The sequence below is a fragment of the Ursus maritimus genome, unplaced genomic scaffold (assembly GCF_017311325.1).
Source record: "Ursus maritimus isolate PB19 unplaced genomic scaffold, ASM1731132v1 scaffold_27, whole genome shotgun sequence".
Taxonomy (NCBI): domain Eukaryota; kingdom Metazoa; phylum Chordata; class Mammalia; order Carnivora; family Ursidae; genus Ursus; species Ursus maritimus.
Window position 1 is genome coordinate 9,680,745 of NW_024425230.1, and position 18,046 is coordinate 9,698,790.

At 37.0% G+C, this 18,046-nt stretch overlaps 1 protein-coding gene across 5 annotated transcripts in view; it reads right to left on the reverse strand.

The window, feature by feature from the left end:
* The window catches only part of LRRC28 (leucine rich repeat containing 28), a 171,218-nt gene that overhangs the window by 140,920 nt on the left and 12,252 nt on the right, over window positions 1-18,046 (reverse strand). For all 5 annotated transcript variants that reach the window (XM_040642716.1, XM_040642714.1, XM_040642711.1 and 2 more), the window contains exon 3: window positions 7,213-7,253. In XM_040642716.1, coding sequence (XP_040498650.1) covers window positions 7,213-7,253 — 41 coding nt within the window. The remainder of the gene's footprint in view (window positions 1-7,212; window positions 7,254-18,046) is intronic.

Consider the following 18,046-nt stretch of genomic DNA (forward strand, 5'->3'; position numbering starts at 1 on the left):
TGAATGCTAAATGGGTTTCTTTTGAGGCGATGAAAATGTTCCAGAATTAGATAGTACTAATGGTTGCTCAACCTTGTGATTATACTAAACACCACTGAATTGCATACTTAGAAGGGCGAATTTTATAGTATGTGAATTATATCTCAACAATAACAAAATGAAACATATAATTAACATATGACTCAGCAATTGCCATCTTAGTCACTTATCTCAGAGAAATGAAAACTTATTCACAAAAAAACAAGAATACAAATGTGCCAAGCAGCATTATTTATTACAGATAAACACAAAACCACCAATATACCCTTCAATGGGTAAAAGGTCCAAGAATCTGCATCACATTCATACCATGAAATAGAATTCAGCAATAAAATGATAAAATAATAGAGATGGAGAACACAGTAGTCTTTGCCAAGGTTTGGGGGACCGTGAGAAACGTGACTATAAAAGGGTAGCTCAAGCAATCCTTGCAGTGATGAAGGTACTCTCTCTACCTTGACTATGGTAGTGATTACACAAATCTACACATGTGATAAAATTGCACAGAACACACACACACACAAATGAGTATAGAGAAAATGATGAACACTGAGTAAGATAATACCAGTGTCAATTTTCTGGTGCTGATCTTGTACTATGTTTATGTAAGACGTGAACAGTGGTGGAAACTAGAAGGATACACAGGATCTTTCTGTATTATTTCTTACAATTACATGTGGATCCAACATTATCTCAAAGTAAGACATTTAATTAAAAAAAAGATGGAGAAATAAAGACTTTATTCAGGTAAACCAAATCTGAGAAAATAATACAGGAATTAATATAAAACAACTTTTCTCATTTTAAATTTCTTTAAATTAACAATCTAAACTCTAAATTAAAATAATGCCTTCTTCGGTTTAGTCTGTCAGCTCCAAATCTAACTTCTATGCCTGCTAGAGCTGGATCCTGTCAACTCATCTCCTTTGTCAACTGGCCTAATGTTAGGTTGTCAAAAGAGGGCACTGGAGTGACTCTGCCAGATGACAGTAGCATGAAGGCCCTCCCTTCTGGGGCCAGTCCCCCTTCAATTGTTTACTTAGCACAGGAGCCAAGGCCCAGAAGTGCTCACCTCAGCAGCCCTCTTGGAAAACCTCAAGCCACATTCTCAAACTATGAACTCCCCACCCAGCTCTGCAGCAACTCTTGGCTGCACCGTCAGGCCACACTCATGGAGCGATGTACTGCTACAGACCAGCTTCAGCCAGCCTCAGGCAACGGTCTTACCACCGTGTGGCCACTTCTGTGGTAGTTCTGCTCACACTGCAGGCAACTGCCTCCCCACTAGCCAGGCTGCTTCTACAGACCAGTTCCAGACTACCAAAACTCTCCTGCAACAGGGAGCTGGTATCACAGAGCAGCTCCAGCCTAAACCATCTGGCAAGCTCCTTTACCACAAGCCGGCTGTATGTTCTTCTGACAGCCAGACCTCCACTGAAGAGGGCTAAATATCGGCCTAGGGGATGGAGCACTCCTAAGTCATTAGTCCTTTCACTGCCTACTTTCCCTCAGCCCAGAAGTAATAGCTGCTTTTTGTACTTACTAATTCTGAATACCATAGAGTCCTCTTATTCTCTTTTAGTAGCTAATAACATTTTACTAGTCAACAATTCTTTAATTTTCCCTATTTAAACTACAGATACGGTTTCTGTCTCCTAACTGGACCCTGACTGACATACACACGATATGTACATATATAGGTACACTGATGGATACACACAAACATACACATATGTAAGACATACAACAGCACAAAGAATGAAGTACTGATGTAAGGTTCCTATGGTACATGTGAAGTGGTATATTACGTGAAGGTAGACTGTAACAGGTTAAAGACGCACATATAAACCTTAAAACACTGAAATAGAGTTAATAAGCCAATAGTGGTAGTAAAATGGGATCCTACATGGCACGAAAATAATTTTAAAGAAAGAAAGCAGGGAAAAAATAAATAACAGCTGAGACAAATGGAACACAAGTTGTAAGATGGTTGACTTAAACTCAATCATATCAGTAATCACATTAAATGTAACATGATCTAAACAATCCAGTTAAACAGCACAGCTTGTCAGATTGGTCAAAAATCAAAGAATCAACTAATGTTGACTTCAAGAAACCCACTAGAATTACAAAGACACAGAGCAGTTAAAAGAAAAGAATGCAAATTCCAATTCAGTACAGCAAAATAAACTCCTACTGGACTGATCCTCTGTCAAATAACAACTAAAATGCTAACAAACGCACACACACACACGCACACACACACACACACACGACTCTGAGGCACTACAAAGTAAACAAAAACAAGCCAATTCTGGCTAAGAGTCTAAACTTAGAAGAAGAAATGGCACTGGGTGAGTTTGAGTTTTGTTTTGTTTTTTAAACAGCATTTAGTTTAAGGTAGGGTACAGACAGTTACCATGCAAAGCAGCAAAAGCTCTGACAGAAAACTTCAGTCTTACTAGCCTACAGAACAGGAAGACAGAGTTCAGGGCAACCATGACCACTGGCAAGTAAAGGGAGAATACCAGAAAAAAAGACCCGGGGAAGGGGAACCCCAAATTCTATCTCTAAACTTTGACTAATCAATGGCAAGCCCAGAACGATGCAAATATAGAAAAAACTCCAGCTAAAGGTAAAAGAACTGCACAGAGATTTCAGCTGCCCTCCAGGAAACAGTTTACTGCTTGAGTCAAACCAGGTAAACTGCCCGCTAAAACAAAAATCTCTACACCCTTTGAATGAATATATCAGATTCCAATCTCCAAAACACAACATTCCCAATGTCAGGATATAATCTAAAGTTATTCAACATATGAAAACACAAGAAAATGTGATCCATTAGCAACAACAACAAACAATGGATATCAAGCTCAAGAGGACCAAGATGTTGGAATCAGCAAAAAAAATTTATGTAGTTATTACAGCTATACAGAGTAATCTAAAGTAAAATATGCCTGTAATATAAAGATGGGAAATTTCAGTAGGAAGAAAGGAAGGAAGGGAGGGAGGGAGGGAGGGAGGAAGGATGGACAGATGAATGAACAAATGAAAGGTCTAAAACTGAAAAAATTACTGGATAAAGCTGAATAACAGAATGAATATGACAAAGGAAAGAGTTAATGAACTTGAAGAAAGATCAATATAAATGATCTAATCTAAAACGCAGAGAGAGGGGTGCCTGGGTGGCTCAGCTGGTTAAGCATCTGCCTTCAGCTCAGGTCATGATCCCAGGGTCCTGGGATCAAGCCCCATGTCAAGCAGGGAGCCCACTTCTCCCTCTGCCCCTCCCTGCAGCCCCCTCCCCCCCCCGCCCTGGCCTGTGCTCTCTCTCTCTCTCACTCACTGTCTGAAATAAATAAATAAAATCTTTAAAAAAAAATAAAATGCAGAGAGAAAAAAGACTGAAAGAAACATGAACAGTGACTTAGAGGAATGTAGGATAACATCAACAGATGTAACATATGTGTAAATGGTGTCCAGAAGGGAAAAAGGGAATAGTGCATAAAAAATATTCAAAGAAATAATGGTTGAAAATGTATCAAAATTGGGAAAGGACATAAATTCACAGATTCAAGAAGCTCAGCAAACTCCGACAAAAATACAAACAAAATTATACCAAGGTACATCATAGTGAAATTTCTGAAAACCAGAAAGAAAATCTTGAAAGTAACCAGAGAAAAATGATATATTAATACATGTGGAAAATTATTAAAATCCCACTAACTTATTATATATAATATACATAATTATATATTAATCATTTATGATTTATATTATAAGCATATATTTATATATTATTTCTTGTGTAATATATATGTTATATATAATTAATTACATATCTATTATACAAAAATACTTGTAAACGGCTCAAAGAAAAACACCGTCAAGCGTGAATGCAACCACCACTGTATACAGAATACAGTTTGGAGTATTACTTTGCAGTCTTCTTCATCTTCATGATTGTTTCACTTTTTTGCCTGAAGACCTCAAGAATTTTTTCCTTTAAAGTCTGAAAAAGGCTCTGAATAAATTCCACACCCATTACTAATAAAAATTCTTAAGAAAGTAGGAATTAATGGTGTGGTAAATAGCCTCCAAGATTGTCCCCGTTGATCACTACCAGGCATTTCGGCCCTTGTGTAATAGCCTCCCCTTAAGTCTGGGCTTGACCTACTGACTTCTTTCTAATGAACAGAATATAGTAAAAGGGATGGGATGTCACTTCCATGATTAGATCAGAAAGAGACTGTGGATTCTGTCTTGCATACCCTCTCTTGCTCCTTTTTTCCTTGTACTGATGGAAGCCAGCTGCCATGTTGGGAACAACACTACAAAGAGGCCAACTGGCAACGTACTAAGTGAGTCAGTCCTCTGGCCAAGAGCCAGCAAGGAACTGAGTCAACCCTCAGACCAACGACCTGAGATTAACTGAATCTTGCCAACAACCACATAAATAAACATAGAAGAGTATACTTCTTTAGTTGAGCCTTCAGGGAAAACAACAGCCCTAGGCAACAACCTTGACTGCAAGCCTTGAAAGAGACGTTGAGGCCAAGACACCCAGCTAAGCCAAGCCTAGATTCTAGATCTTCAGAAAATATGAGATAGTAACTGTTTATTCTTTTAAGCACCCCTACCCACAGTTTAAGCCACTACATTCCGGATAATTTGTTAAGCAGCAATAGATTGTTAATACAAATGGATATTACTTAACACAACAGAGTACATATACATTAATTGTAAAGCCAGTATCTTTCTTACTGGGCAACACTGGAGGCATTCCCACTAAGGTCAGAAAGAAACAAGGATGCCCACTGTCTCAAGGACACATTTCACACTGTTCTGGAAGGACTAGCCAATGTGATGAGACTAGAGAAAATAATTAAAGGCATAATCAGAAGGGGGAATGAAGCATGAGAGACTATGGACTCTGAGAAACAAACTGCAGGCTTCAGAGCGGAGGGGGTGGGGGAATGGGATAGGCTGGTGATGGGTAGTAAGGAGGGCACGTATTGCATGGTGCACTGGGTGTTATATGCAACTAATGAATCATTGAACTTTACATCAAAAAATAAATAAATAGGGGCGCCTGGGTGGCGCAGTCGTTAAGCGTCTGCCTTCGGCTCAGGGCGTGATCCCAGTGTTCTGGGATCGAGCCCCACATCAGGCTCCTCCGGTAGGAGCCTGAATCTTCCTCTCCCATTCCCCCTGCTTGTTTTCCCTCTCTCACTGGCTGTCTCTCTATGTCAAATTAATAAAAAATATATATATATCCAAAAAATAAATAAGTAAAAATTAAAAATTAAAAAAAAATAAAGGCATAAGGTTTAGAAAAAAAGAAACAACATTATCTGTATTTTCGGATATGAGCATATACCTGAAAAACCCTGAGGAATCAACCATAAAACTAACTCAAACAGTAAGATTTCAGCAAGGGAGCAGGATATAAAGTTAACACATGGAAACAAAACAGTGCTTGTATATTCAAAAAACAACTACATAAAAGAGGTAATAGGTAAGAAAATTCATTTATAATAGCAAAAACTATATATCAAATGTTTAGGAGTAAACATTAGAAATATTCAAAACCTATATGAAGGAAACTGTGAAGAACCTATAAAAACCAAAAGTAGACTTAAAATAATGTTAAGACATCCTTTCTTCTTGAAAATATACACTGAAGTATTTAGAGGTAAAAAAAAAAACATGATGCATGCAACACTCTCAAAAGCTTCAAAAACACACAGATATATACATATATAAAGAGAAAGAAATTAAAAACTTGATAAAGCAAATAGGGTAGAAAAATCACCAAAAATGTTTACTTAAATCTAATCAAGAGGGAAAAATCAGACAAATCTGTACACTAATTTAAAGACATGGGGGGGGATTGGGATAATTTAAATATGCAATGTACATTAGATGATATTACTGAATTCATACTACTTTTTTTTTTTTTTAGAGAGAGAGAAAGAGAGGGCATGAGCGGGGGAGGGGGGCAGAGGGAGAAGGAGAGAGAAAATCTTAAGCAGGCTCCACCTCCAATGTGGAGCCCTACACAGGGCTCAATCTCACGACCCTGAGATTATTACCTGAGCCAAACCAAGAGTCAGATGCTTAACCAAGAGTCAGATGCTTAACCAATTGAGCCACCAGGTGCCCCTGAATTCATATTACTTTTAATGTGTGATAATATTAAAATTATGTGCAAGATTGCCCTTATTCTTAGGAGATACATACTGATATACTTAGGGGTGAAGTACCATAACGTCTGAAGTGTGTGTGTGTGTGTGTGTGCACACGTACGAGGACTGGAAAGGGAAGGAAGGAGGGAGATGATAGGAGACAGAGAAAGCGAATGTCGCAAAATGTTAACTGGTTAAATTGGGTGAAGCATATATGGGTATTCATTGTACTATGCTCTCAACATTTTTGTTAGTTTGAAATTTTTCAAAATAAAAGGATGGGGGGGTGGAAATGACAAACTCCCCGCTTAAAGATGGAGGTGTAAATGTTAGTTTTCCTTCCTCTACCTCTTGAAAATCATGCCAAATAATAAAGAGAACAAGAAACAGCAATGCAAACTCCTCCTTCAACAAAATTAGGAGGGAGCTGGAAAGAAAGGGAAAGATTCTAAATATCCTCCTTCCAGGTAAATCAATAGATACTTGAAGTTGATGCACTAAAAAACAAAAGTGTAAACATATTATTTAGCATTATGGAGGTAATCGTCAAAAGAACTAAAAAACAAATGAGGTAGGGAGGATACAGGAAAGTAGGTTTTCACTCTATATTTTAAACATTTTACACTGTTGGACTGTTCATATCAAGTAACAAATATAGTAGTAATAACAACAAACTTTCCCAATTATACTGACTGTCCAGAAGGATTTTGTTACCAAGAGTCTGCACCCAGAAAAAAAAAAAAAATGGATCTTTCATAGTTCTAAAAGGTTTATCTTTACTACCTTAAGGTGAGATATTTAAAACACAAATTTAAATGGTAAAATACTTCAAAATATTATTGAGTTTAGCAGAACTACCTACATGAACACTACGACCATGATACAAAAAAATAATAATAAATTAAAATGATATATCCTACTATTTCACATAACTTAAAATTATTTTCATTCTTGTTTTTTAAAAAATGTGAATAAACAGACTCACAGTTCCACAAGGTTTGGAAGCTTCTGAGCAAGGTTTTCTGGCTGAAAATTAAAAACTCAGAATTAAATTTTATTTTTGAAAAATGTATAAACATTTCTAACGAGCTTAAACACAAAGTACTATCTTTTGGGGAGGTTGTAAATCTGGGGAAAATAATGCAAAAATAATAAAGCAGCAGGTCTGGGTTTTATGCTTACATAGCTCATACTACAATTTAAACCTATAAATGCGAACACTTAAAATCAATGTCTCTCGGGGAAACCAGAAACGTTGTATCCCACCACAGTCATGGAAGAAATTAAACTGTTCTTAACAGACACATACAGAAAGAATGCCATCCAACAATGGAGCCAGATACTGGAGTGACACAACCACAGAACATCCAGGATCACTGTCAACCACCAGAAATGAGGAGAAAGGTAGGAACAGATTCTCTCCCTCAGAGCCCTGAGAAGGAACCCACCCTGCCCACACCTTGATTTCGGACTTCTGGCCCCCAGAATTGTGAGAGAATAAATTTCTGTTGTTTTAAGCCACCTAACCTGTGTAGTGTGTTATAGCAGCCCTAGAAAACTAACATTCACCCCCCAAACTCCCAAATCGTGTGTCTCGGAAAAAAAAATAAGGAAAATCCCCAGGTACCAGAAACCAAGACCTAACTAAGCTCAGGGTAGACAAGAGTAAGCTGGAGCTCGTGATCCAGGGGAGTGGCAGATCCTGGCCACAGGTCCTAAGGGGTGTGGTGTGGCAGGGACAGGAACAGGCCACGGGGAAGACAGACTGGGATAAATCTAGATGCCTTACACAGAGTCAAAGTTTTGGAAGGACTGGCCCTTCCATGTAAAAATCAGAAATTACACTCACAGATTGCAAGTAGGCTTCTCTCTGCTGGAGGCACTGGGTAAAAGGAAAGCCTCCTGTAACTGAAAGCCAGTCTGTACCTCTTTCTCTCTCTCTCTCTCTCTCTCTCTCTCTCTCTCACACACACACACACACACACACACACACACACACACACACACGGTTCAAATTTATACAAACACAAAGACAGGCTGAGACTAAAGGAGCACACTGAGTCAGGAGTAATATACATATATTTTTTATTCTACACTCAAATATACTGTAGGGTAGGCTAGATAATCAACAACAAAGAATCAGGAATAGTTTTTTAGAAGTAATTAGGTGTAGCTTGAGTCCTGAAAGACAAACATAAATTTGGAGGTTGCTGTGGGGCAGGGAGGAAGAGTTCCAGTTAGCTTTCCAGGCATAAGAACCAACATAAAAAAAGGTGAGAGAGGGAGGTATGTCTGGAAAACTGCAAATACAATCTCGTCTGCTTTAACTCCCGAACAGTACTCCTGAACAGATCTTACATTTTCAAAAATCCTGTTATAAAAACAATTGTGTTAGGGGAGCCTGGGTGGCTCAGTCAGTTAAGTGTCCAACTTGATTTCGGCTTAGGTTATGATCTCAGTGTTGTGAGATCAAGCCCCACGTAGGGCTCCGTGGGCATGGAGCCTGCTTAAGGTTCTCTCTCTCTCCCTCTACCCCACCCCACTCTAAAAAAATTGTATTAATAGAAAAACAAAAATGAAGACTAGAAGGATTTATTTTCATAACAAAGTAATTTTTCATATAGAAACTTAGTAACAATGACTATCATTAGGGAAAGGACTAGGGTCACTATTCTCCATCTACTTTAATATCATTTGAATTTTTAACGAGCATGTTATGTCTCATATAATTGAAAAAAATTACATTAAAATATGTGGTATTCACAGCATAAAATGCCACATAATTGAGAAATCAATCATAATTTATCCAATTTGGGTGCTAAATACTAAGAGAATATCATTACTTTGGTATGTTTGGGCCATAGGGTACAAAGGTATATAATGATTTTGCAGAGAGTGGCATGGAACAGATCATAACAGCTTATATCTTATACTATGGGAATTTTTTTTTAAATTCTGAACACAATAAAAATCCACTGGTTTATTTTAAACAAGGAAATGACATTACTAATTTCAGTTGGCATACTGATGTATTTAAATACTTTGCAACAGCATCCAAAGCTGCTTATATACACATATACCCTTGTCTTTTTACGATAGCCAAATACTGAATACGAATATCATTATAAAGACAAAGAAGCATTTAATGAGTACCGATTTTTTATAAAATTGCTTGTATTTAGTTTTCAAATGTTGGTTCTTTTTTTTTTCATGTTTTGATATCAGTATATGCAATGAGATCCTTCACGACAAGTCTTTCTTCAGATGTTACTCTTGGATCTGTCCAAATCCTCAAAATGTTTCTTTTAGTATTGGTATCTCCTCTATTAAGGAGAATATGCACTTCCATTTATGGGCATACATACAAAGCTTCCTAGGCAAACTAGGCAGGGGAGCATTGGGGGGGGGGGTCGATAAGAGGCTTAATATAATAACAGCTGTTTCTCTGCAAAGGAAAGACTTACCCAGAAAAAAAACCTCATCTGTTTTATCTGCGACAATCAGTATCACATCTGGCTGACTCACAGGACCTATGGTCATTCTTTCCAGATGCCTACTTGGAGCCATCAAACATTATGCTAACCTTCCCATGAGATACAGACAGCTTCACACACAATTAAGCACTGAATAATGTTTCTCCTGCTAATGGTGCATTGCCCTATCTTTATTAATGAGTAGATACTCTGCATTTTTATTTAAAAATAAGCAAGTTGACCTTAAGAAAACTGCAGTTCATTAGAATACGGGGTGAGGAAAAAAAAAAAAAACAACCCTTATTAGTACCTGCCCAAAAAGCCTTGCCGAATAAGCAGCTTTGCATGGGCTGTGGCTGACACCTACTGGTAAGCATCACTGAATTGCTTCCTACTAAACTATTTAAAAATTGTTTCCTAAATTAAGCCAAAATTCTCTTCACTAAATCCCACATTACACTTCACTAAATAATTGTTCTTTACAAATAATGTAAAAGTAAACTTCAGCAAGCACAGTGAAACATAAAATGTACCTCTGATTTTGAAACAATGTTTTACTATACCCTTTTAAGGAAAACTGCCAACCCCCTTAAATGGAAATGTTTTTCAGTTGTGTGTCTTGGAACCAATACTTCAAATATGTTGCAAACACTATGTTCAGTGATGTTCTCTGATGGGCACCGTGCACCACCCACTTCTTTTTTCTCCTCCTTCTGGGCACTGGTAGGATTGCATTTTTCTCTTCAAGCTGATAACTAAATGACTTACTTTGGTCCGTGAAATTATGTTGAAGTGGTAGCCTTAAAGAGCCTGAACTATAACAACTAAAATGCACTTAATTCATGACTTTGAAAGGTGTTGTTACAAAAACTAGAAAGCTTAGTGAGTCTATTGTGCTGGTCTATGAATGAAATGTTGTTTTTTTTCTTCCTTCAGTACCAAACTTAATTAACTTTTAACAAACTTAATTCTTTAGTTAAAAAAAATAAAATAAAATTTTAAGGTGAAATACAAAAAGTTACATAAAAGTTCATAAAGTGCATAGTGACCACATGATGGAAGCTTTGTCAGCCTTCCTCCCTGACTGTGGACACCATAACCCAGAGTCCCCAAGCAATATGAGAGTCATACAGTGTGAGTAAAAGAAATAATTGTGCTGTTAAAAACCACTAGGATTCAGGGTTCAGCAAAACCTGCTCCATTCTGACTCTAAAAACACATTTAAAAGAAGTCATGAATTAAATGTATTTTAGTTCTTACAGCATTTATAAAAAGTCAAATGAAGCTGGACCTCTACCTCACAGTACATACAAAAATTAATTAAAAATGGATCAGCGACTTAAATATAACTGCTAAAACCATAAAACTCACAGAAAAAAAATATAGGGGTAAATCTTTATCATTGTGGATTTGGCAATGGATTCATAGAGAGGACACCAAAAGCATAAGGAACAACAGAAAAAATAGATACAATGGACTTCACCAAAATTAAAAAACTTTTGTGCATCAAAGGATATTATAAGAAAGTGAATTACAAGAAAGTGAAGACAATATTTAAAACAGGAGAAAATACTTATGAATCTATGTATCTGTTCAAGGTCTAGCATCCAGAATATATAAAGAACTCTTACCAAAAGCCCCCAAACAACCCAATCTGAAAATGGGCAAAGGATGTGAATATTCTCTAAATATATACAAATGGCCAACAAGCACAGGAAGAGAGGCTCAACATCATTAGCATTAGGGAAATGCAAATCCAAACCACAATGCAGTATCATCTCACACCTACCTACTTCAACCCACAGTAATAATAATATTTTAAAAACTGGAAAAGAACAACTGTTGGTGAAGATATGGAGAAATTTGGAACCCTTGTAACTTGCTGGTAAAGTGGNTCAGCAGTTCCTCAAAAAACTAGAGTTACCGTATGACCCTTCCACACCTATGATTCCACACCTATGTATATATCCAAAAGAATTAAAAACAGGTACTCAAACATGTAATTGTAATCCATATTCATAGCTGCGCTGTTCACAACAGCAAAAAGGCAGAAAGAACCCAAAAGTCCATCGGTGGATGAATGGGTAAATAAATTGTGGTATGCACACACAATGGGTACTTACTGAGCCATAAAAAGTACTGAATGACTGATACACACTACAACTTGGATGAACCCTGAGAACACTTTGCTAAATGAAAAGAAGCCAGACACAAAAGGTCACATATTGAATAATCCCATTTATATTAACTATCCAGAATAGATAAATCCATAAAGCCAGAACACAGATTGGTAGTTACCAGGGTTGGGGTGTGGAGGGGAATGGGGAGAAGCTGCTTAATGAGTAAGGGGTTTTAGTTTGCAGTGATGGAAATGTTTGGAACTAGACAGAGGCAGTAGTTGTACAACACTGCGAGTGTACTAAATACTAGTGAATTAGTCACTCTAAAATGGTTAATTTAACATTAAGTTCATTGCACCTCAAAAATTATTATTATTTTTAAAGATTTTATTTATCTGAGAAAGAGAGAGCATGATCAGGAGAAGGGGCAAAGGGAGAGAGAGAAGCAGACTCTGCGCTGAGCAGGGACCTTGATGTGGGGCTGGATCCTAGGACCCCAAGATCCTGACCTGAGCTGAAGTCAGATAGTTAACCAACTGAACCACCCAGGCGCCCCTTTATTATTATGTTTTTAATTTAAAAAAGCTAACGAACTTTTGGTATTGAAGGGAAAGAAGCACTTCATTTACAAACCATCACAACATTATTCAACAAGCTTTCTAGTTGGATCAGTAATTTAATGTCACTGTTTCCAAGCAAGTGTACTGGCATGAGTTAAGTAGTAGGTGTCTATATGGGAACAACTAAGGTAGACCTCTTTTGCTGCCAACAGCATAACTCGTTCCTCCTCTTGTATTTCTCTTCCTCTTAATATTTATCATAGAACAGTATTTCTCCACAGAGGAGTCAGACATTAACTAGCAGGCTAATGGGAACAGAGAGATAACCAGCACACCCTTTCCTCTTCCGCAGTTGTACAAAGGCTTTCCGGAGCCCTGTTACCATTTGTTCCCTAATGTCCTTTACCATTTACCCACTTGTCTCTTGGTTCACTTCCTGTTAATTACTCATTTTCCTCTTTTTTAATTTCTCTCCAAATAAACTTTAAGTGGCCCAAAAAAGCATCTCTCTTGTCTTAAACGCTTGTCCTATTTCTTTGGTGTTTCCTGGAGACAGAAAAACACAGATTCTCAATACTTGCATCTACCATTGTCACATCTCTGGTGGTTAAGTTAATTTCTTCTGAAATAAGCAGCATGAGCGAATCATATTACCTATGGCTTTCATTTGAATTATCCTACGAAGCATTATATACTTTTTTGGGGAGATGGGAAACGGGGTGCTAGAGAGGGAGAAGGGGAGAGAAGAAATGTGCTCAAGAGCATTAACAGCTCACTAACCCCTCTTGCTAAGAGAAGACCACTCCTAGCAAGAGCTGTACAATCACTGATAGGTCAAGTACCACTGCATGTCTTATAAGCTACCACTGACACCGTTTTCCAGGAAAAAAATGTGACTATGCCATGCAAATAATGGGTAATCTATTCATAAGCAATACAGAAAAGAAAATCTAAAACATATGTCAGGGTTTTATGAGAAAACATTAATTTTGGTTACTTGGAAATGTGAGCATAATATCTTTAGTTCTTTATTTTAATGTATCCAAAAGGAAAGCAATCAAAAATCTGCAGCAATTATTCAAATTTCTCGGAGTATCTCCTCCAAAATAATCACAGGTATTTTATGTCCCAAGTTCATTAAAACAAAAATTCCATTGGAAATTCATGGAATCCTTGAATACAAAGCACTAGAAATATTAACAAATACAATTCAAAAGGGAAAGAAAGGGAAAAAATGAGGTAAAGAAAATTTTTCAAATACTCAAATTATTTTGTTTCTGAAGTTGTCTTTGAGGTGCCTAAAAAGAACCCTGAGATAATTTTTCTTCACTGCTTTGTACTACAAATATGTAGCACTTACTACAGTTGCAATTTGACTTTCATAACAAAAATGATAAAAATGACATTATTGATTTTTATTTTTTCTTTTTCAAGTTATTTAAATTCCAGTGAGTTAACATACACTGTAATATTAGTTTCAGGTCAGAATTCAATGATTCATCACTTCCAAACAGCAGCCAGTGCTCATCACAAGTTTCCTCCTTAACGCCCATCACCCATTCCATCCGTCCCCTTGCCCACCTCCCCTCCAGCAACCCTCAGTTTGTTCTCTATAGTTAAGAGTCTGTTTTCTGCATTGCCTCACTTTTCCCCCATGTTCATCTGTTTTCTTAAATTCCACATGAGTGAAATCACATGGTATTTGTCTTTCTCTGACTTATTTCATTTAGCATAATATACTTTAGCTCCATCCGTGTCATTACAAATGGCAAGATTTCATTCTTTTTGATGGCTGAGTAGTGTGTGTGTGTGTGTGTGTGTGTGTGTGTACACACACACACATCTTCTTTATCCATTCATCAGTCAATGGACATTTGGGCATTATTGATTTTAATGCATTCTTTCTCTTCCTCAGTCAAACACACCACTGGTCCAATAGAACTTTCTACAATGAGAGAAATATCCCCTATCTTACACTGTCCAATATGGTGGCCATCAAGCATTTAAAATGTTATAACGACTAAGGAATTGAATTTTAAATATTACTTCACTGTAATTTAATTTAAACATTAATAGCTACATGTACCTGGTAGCTATCAAATCAGTGCAGAATTTATATCTTGATACTACCAATTTTTCATGTAAACTCAGCCCTTTTAGATGTAAAACATGAAAAAGCACAACTACTTAACTGTATGAAGGATAAATTTTTAAATTATTTTTCTTAGAAATGAAATATTTATTTAGCATTTATAGAGGCTAAAATTGTCATATTCTTAAGAAATGAAAATAAGAATATTTTAAGTATCTGCAAAACTGCAAAATTTTACTGCCAAAATGTAAAATCTCAAGACCGATATTTTTTACTTAGCAAACGAACCTATACGGAAAATATACTAAAAATTTTAAAGACTGTACATCCAGTACATTTACAAAACTGAAATACGCATTTGGATTGTGATAAAAATTTAATCACCAAGGAAGACATTTTTCAAAAGAAGAAAAACAAAAATTACTGAAATGCCTCTTCAAGTATTAATCTCACAATATTGTTTAAAATGCAAGTTACATAAATATCATAAACAAGGGTTGAAGGTTAGAGAATCATTTGCCACTACTTTCTATTTTTTTGAAAACCTATTTAATATGCATCCAATAAGTACCATTTTATGAATGGAATTCTCAAAGCAACAGGAAAGTACACACACAAAAAAGAATATTGAACACTTACTCCCATAAAGCCAGATGAAATTAAAAATTACACCTAGCATGAATAATTCTATAAGACTATGACATAATTGTTTTATTGGGGGGGGGCATATCTCAAGCTCAATGTATATGTCAAGTGTCTCACTTATATATGTATTTGTTGATTGATTTGATGGGGCTAACATTTAGAAACTGGTATCTCATTTTTAATGCACAGGTGCCTCATTTTAGTATAGTGAATGCTTGAAAATAAATTTCAACATACATAGCAATGGTTTTTGAGCCTTCTACTTGCAAACAGAACCCTGCCAGTGCACAAGGATATGGTCTGGTGTAAGGCAAAGACCTCTATCCCTGCCACTTCTTCCTAAACCCTCCCTTCCTAACTCCCAAGGCAGAAACTAGGAGTTACAAAGAGTAGGCTAAATCATGTTCCCCATATTTTCTTTAAGAAACTATAGAATGATACATGTTTTAAAAATACTTCTATCAAGAAAGTTACACAGTGGACCTCAGAGGTAAACCTCACAGAGGTAACTAGCAAAACTCACTTAACATGGAACACCTCATTGCTCCTCAGTGAATAAAGGAGGTTAAAATTTAACGAGACAGTGCTAGGCTAGAAATGGGTCATCAATAGATACCTGCAAAATGAAAATGAAAGGCTGACTAGATGACCAATTAGGAGACCTGGTATTTGCTCTAACTGGCAGTAAAAGTGACTTTGGACCCATCCATTAACCTTTTCAAAGCTTACTTTCCTCAAAAAGAAAATTGTCTAAATTATCTATAAAGCTCCATCTAGCTTTGAAATTCTATGACTCAATAAACAGAATTAAGTTATAGGTCAAACACTCATTTTCCAAACTATTGCAAATACTTTGGTAACTATTTGACAGGGAACTATTGTCAAATAACAGTAACAATGAGGGGAAAATGATGAAATCTGAAAATCCAGTAGGAAAAGTAGCTTTGGTTTATAATAAAACTCATACTCTTCAGGTGTATATGGATGACCGAGACAGGATATATTTGTAATGAATGTTTTGCAGGACTATATCACATATTACACACCAGCATTACAACAGGAACAGAGCATCTGAATGCTTTACCACATGACATACCATTTCCACACATTCAATTTAAGAAATGATAAAGATGCAGGGCACCTAGATGGCTCAGTCAGTTAAGCATCAGACTCTTGATTTCAGTTCAGGTCATGATGTCAGGGTTGAGAGATTAAACCCTACATTGGGCTCCGTGCTCAGGAGGGTGTCTGCTTGAGATCCTCTCCCTCCTCCCTCTCTCTCTCTCTCAAATAAATAATTGAATCTTGGAAAAGAAAGAAAAGAAAAGAGGAAAGAAAGAAAAGAAAGGAGAGAGAGAGAGAGAAAGAGGAAGGAAGGAAGGAAGGAAGGAAGGAAGGAAGGAAGGAAGGAAGGAAGAAAAAGAGAAGGAAAGAAAGAACTAAGATGCTTTTAAATAGAACTAGCTCAAGGACAGAGAAATTGTGATGATTACGGAGGCCCTGCACCCCAGCAGTGGTTGAGGCTGGAAGGGTCCAACAAATTACAGAAAAACAAGAAGGCCCTTAAGTTGGAATTCAAAGTGAACTAAACAAAAACAAAACTTAATTCTCTCTCCCAAATTTTTCTGCCACACCTGATGGCAGGATGCTCTTTTACCATCTCCTTACTGTCTTCCCTTCAAGATGTTCTGATGTTCATTTAATCCAGATCCTACTCTTACCAAATTCCAACGGGGTGGAGGGCACGGCTATGTAACTTTCCCAGACATCGACCCCTTTCACCCTCAACCCAGCCACCAGCTGCAGGAGCCACCAATGTCAATATAACATGAAGGAAGGCATCACCATTGTTGTAAATCAAAATATCTAGACTCACTGATTAATACAACCTGAGAGCTGGCTAAGATCTTAGTGGTACTATATTCCAACAATCTCATTTTTAGGGTTTTTAAGATTTTATTCATTGGGGGGGGGGGAGGGAGCACAAAGGGGGGAGGGGCAGAGGGAAAGGGAACAGACTCACCTCTGAGCAGGGTAAGCTCGATCCCAGGACCCTGGGATCATGACCTGAGCTGAAGGCAGATGGTCAACCAACTGAGCCACACAGGCACCCCTAATAATCTCATTTTAATTGATTTTTAATTGTAAAAATAAGTATTTAGTGAAAAAAATTAAACCCAAACTTAATAGAGCCTTTCCTTTTTACTCTACATACTTAAGTAAGGCTCTTTCTCTTCCAGCTCCTACTCCCACTCTCTTGCCTGCCCCCCATCCACAGCTACAATCACTATTAAGTTTGATCTATGCCCTTTCTAAAGCCTTAGTTTATTGCCTATAAAGTAGGGATAATAATAGTGCCTACTTCACAGCATTGTCTTGAGGATTAATTAACTTAATACATGTAAATTACTTAAAACAGTGCCTGGAACTTACTAAAGACTCAAATGATATTAGATCATTTTATCGGATTTTAACCAATCCCATATTGATGAACATTTAGGTTTTCACAATTTTTCATTCTATCCAATGCTGTGATGAACATTCTGGTTCACTTGACGTTTGTTCCATTGTGTAAATTCTTAGAAGTGAAAAACGCTGATTCAAACGCATACTTATGCAAAATGTTGTCAGATGTGGTCAAACCACCCACCAAAAATATTCAGCCAATTCCACTCCATCTGATAGTGTGTGAGAACATCTTCTTAGTATCTTCAACACTAGATACTAGTTTTTCCCATCTAATGGGAAAGGATGATTAATGTTTTACCTTTTATTGGAAGTTAAACATCTTTTTGTGTTTTGACTGTCTGTATTCTTTTATGATTTGCATGTTTATATTTTATAGGGAAGGTCAAGAATATCTTCTCCTGGGTCAACAGGAAAGGAAACACTTCTGCGCCTTATGTCCCATCCCAATTCAGGAATATGA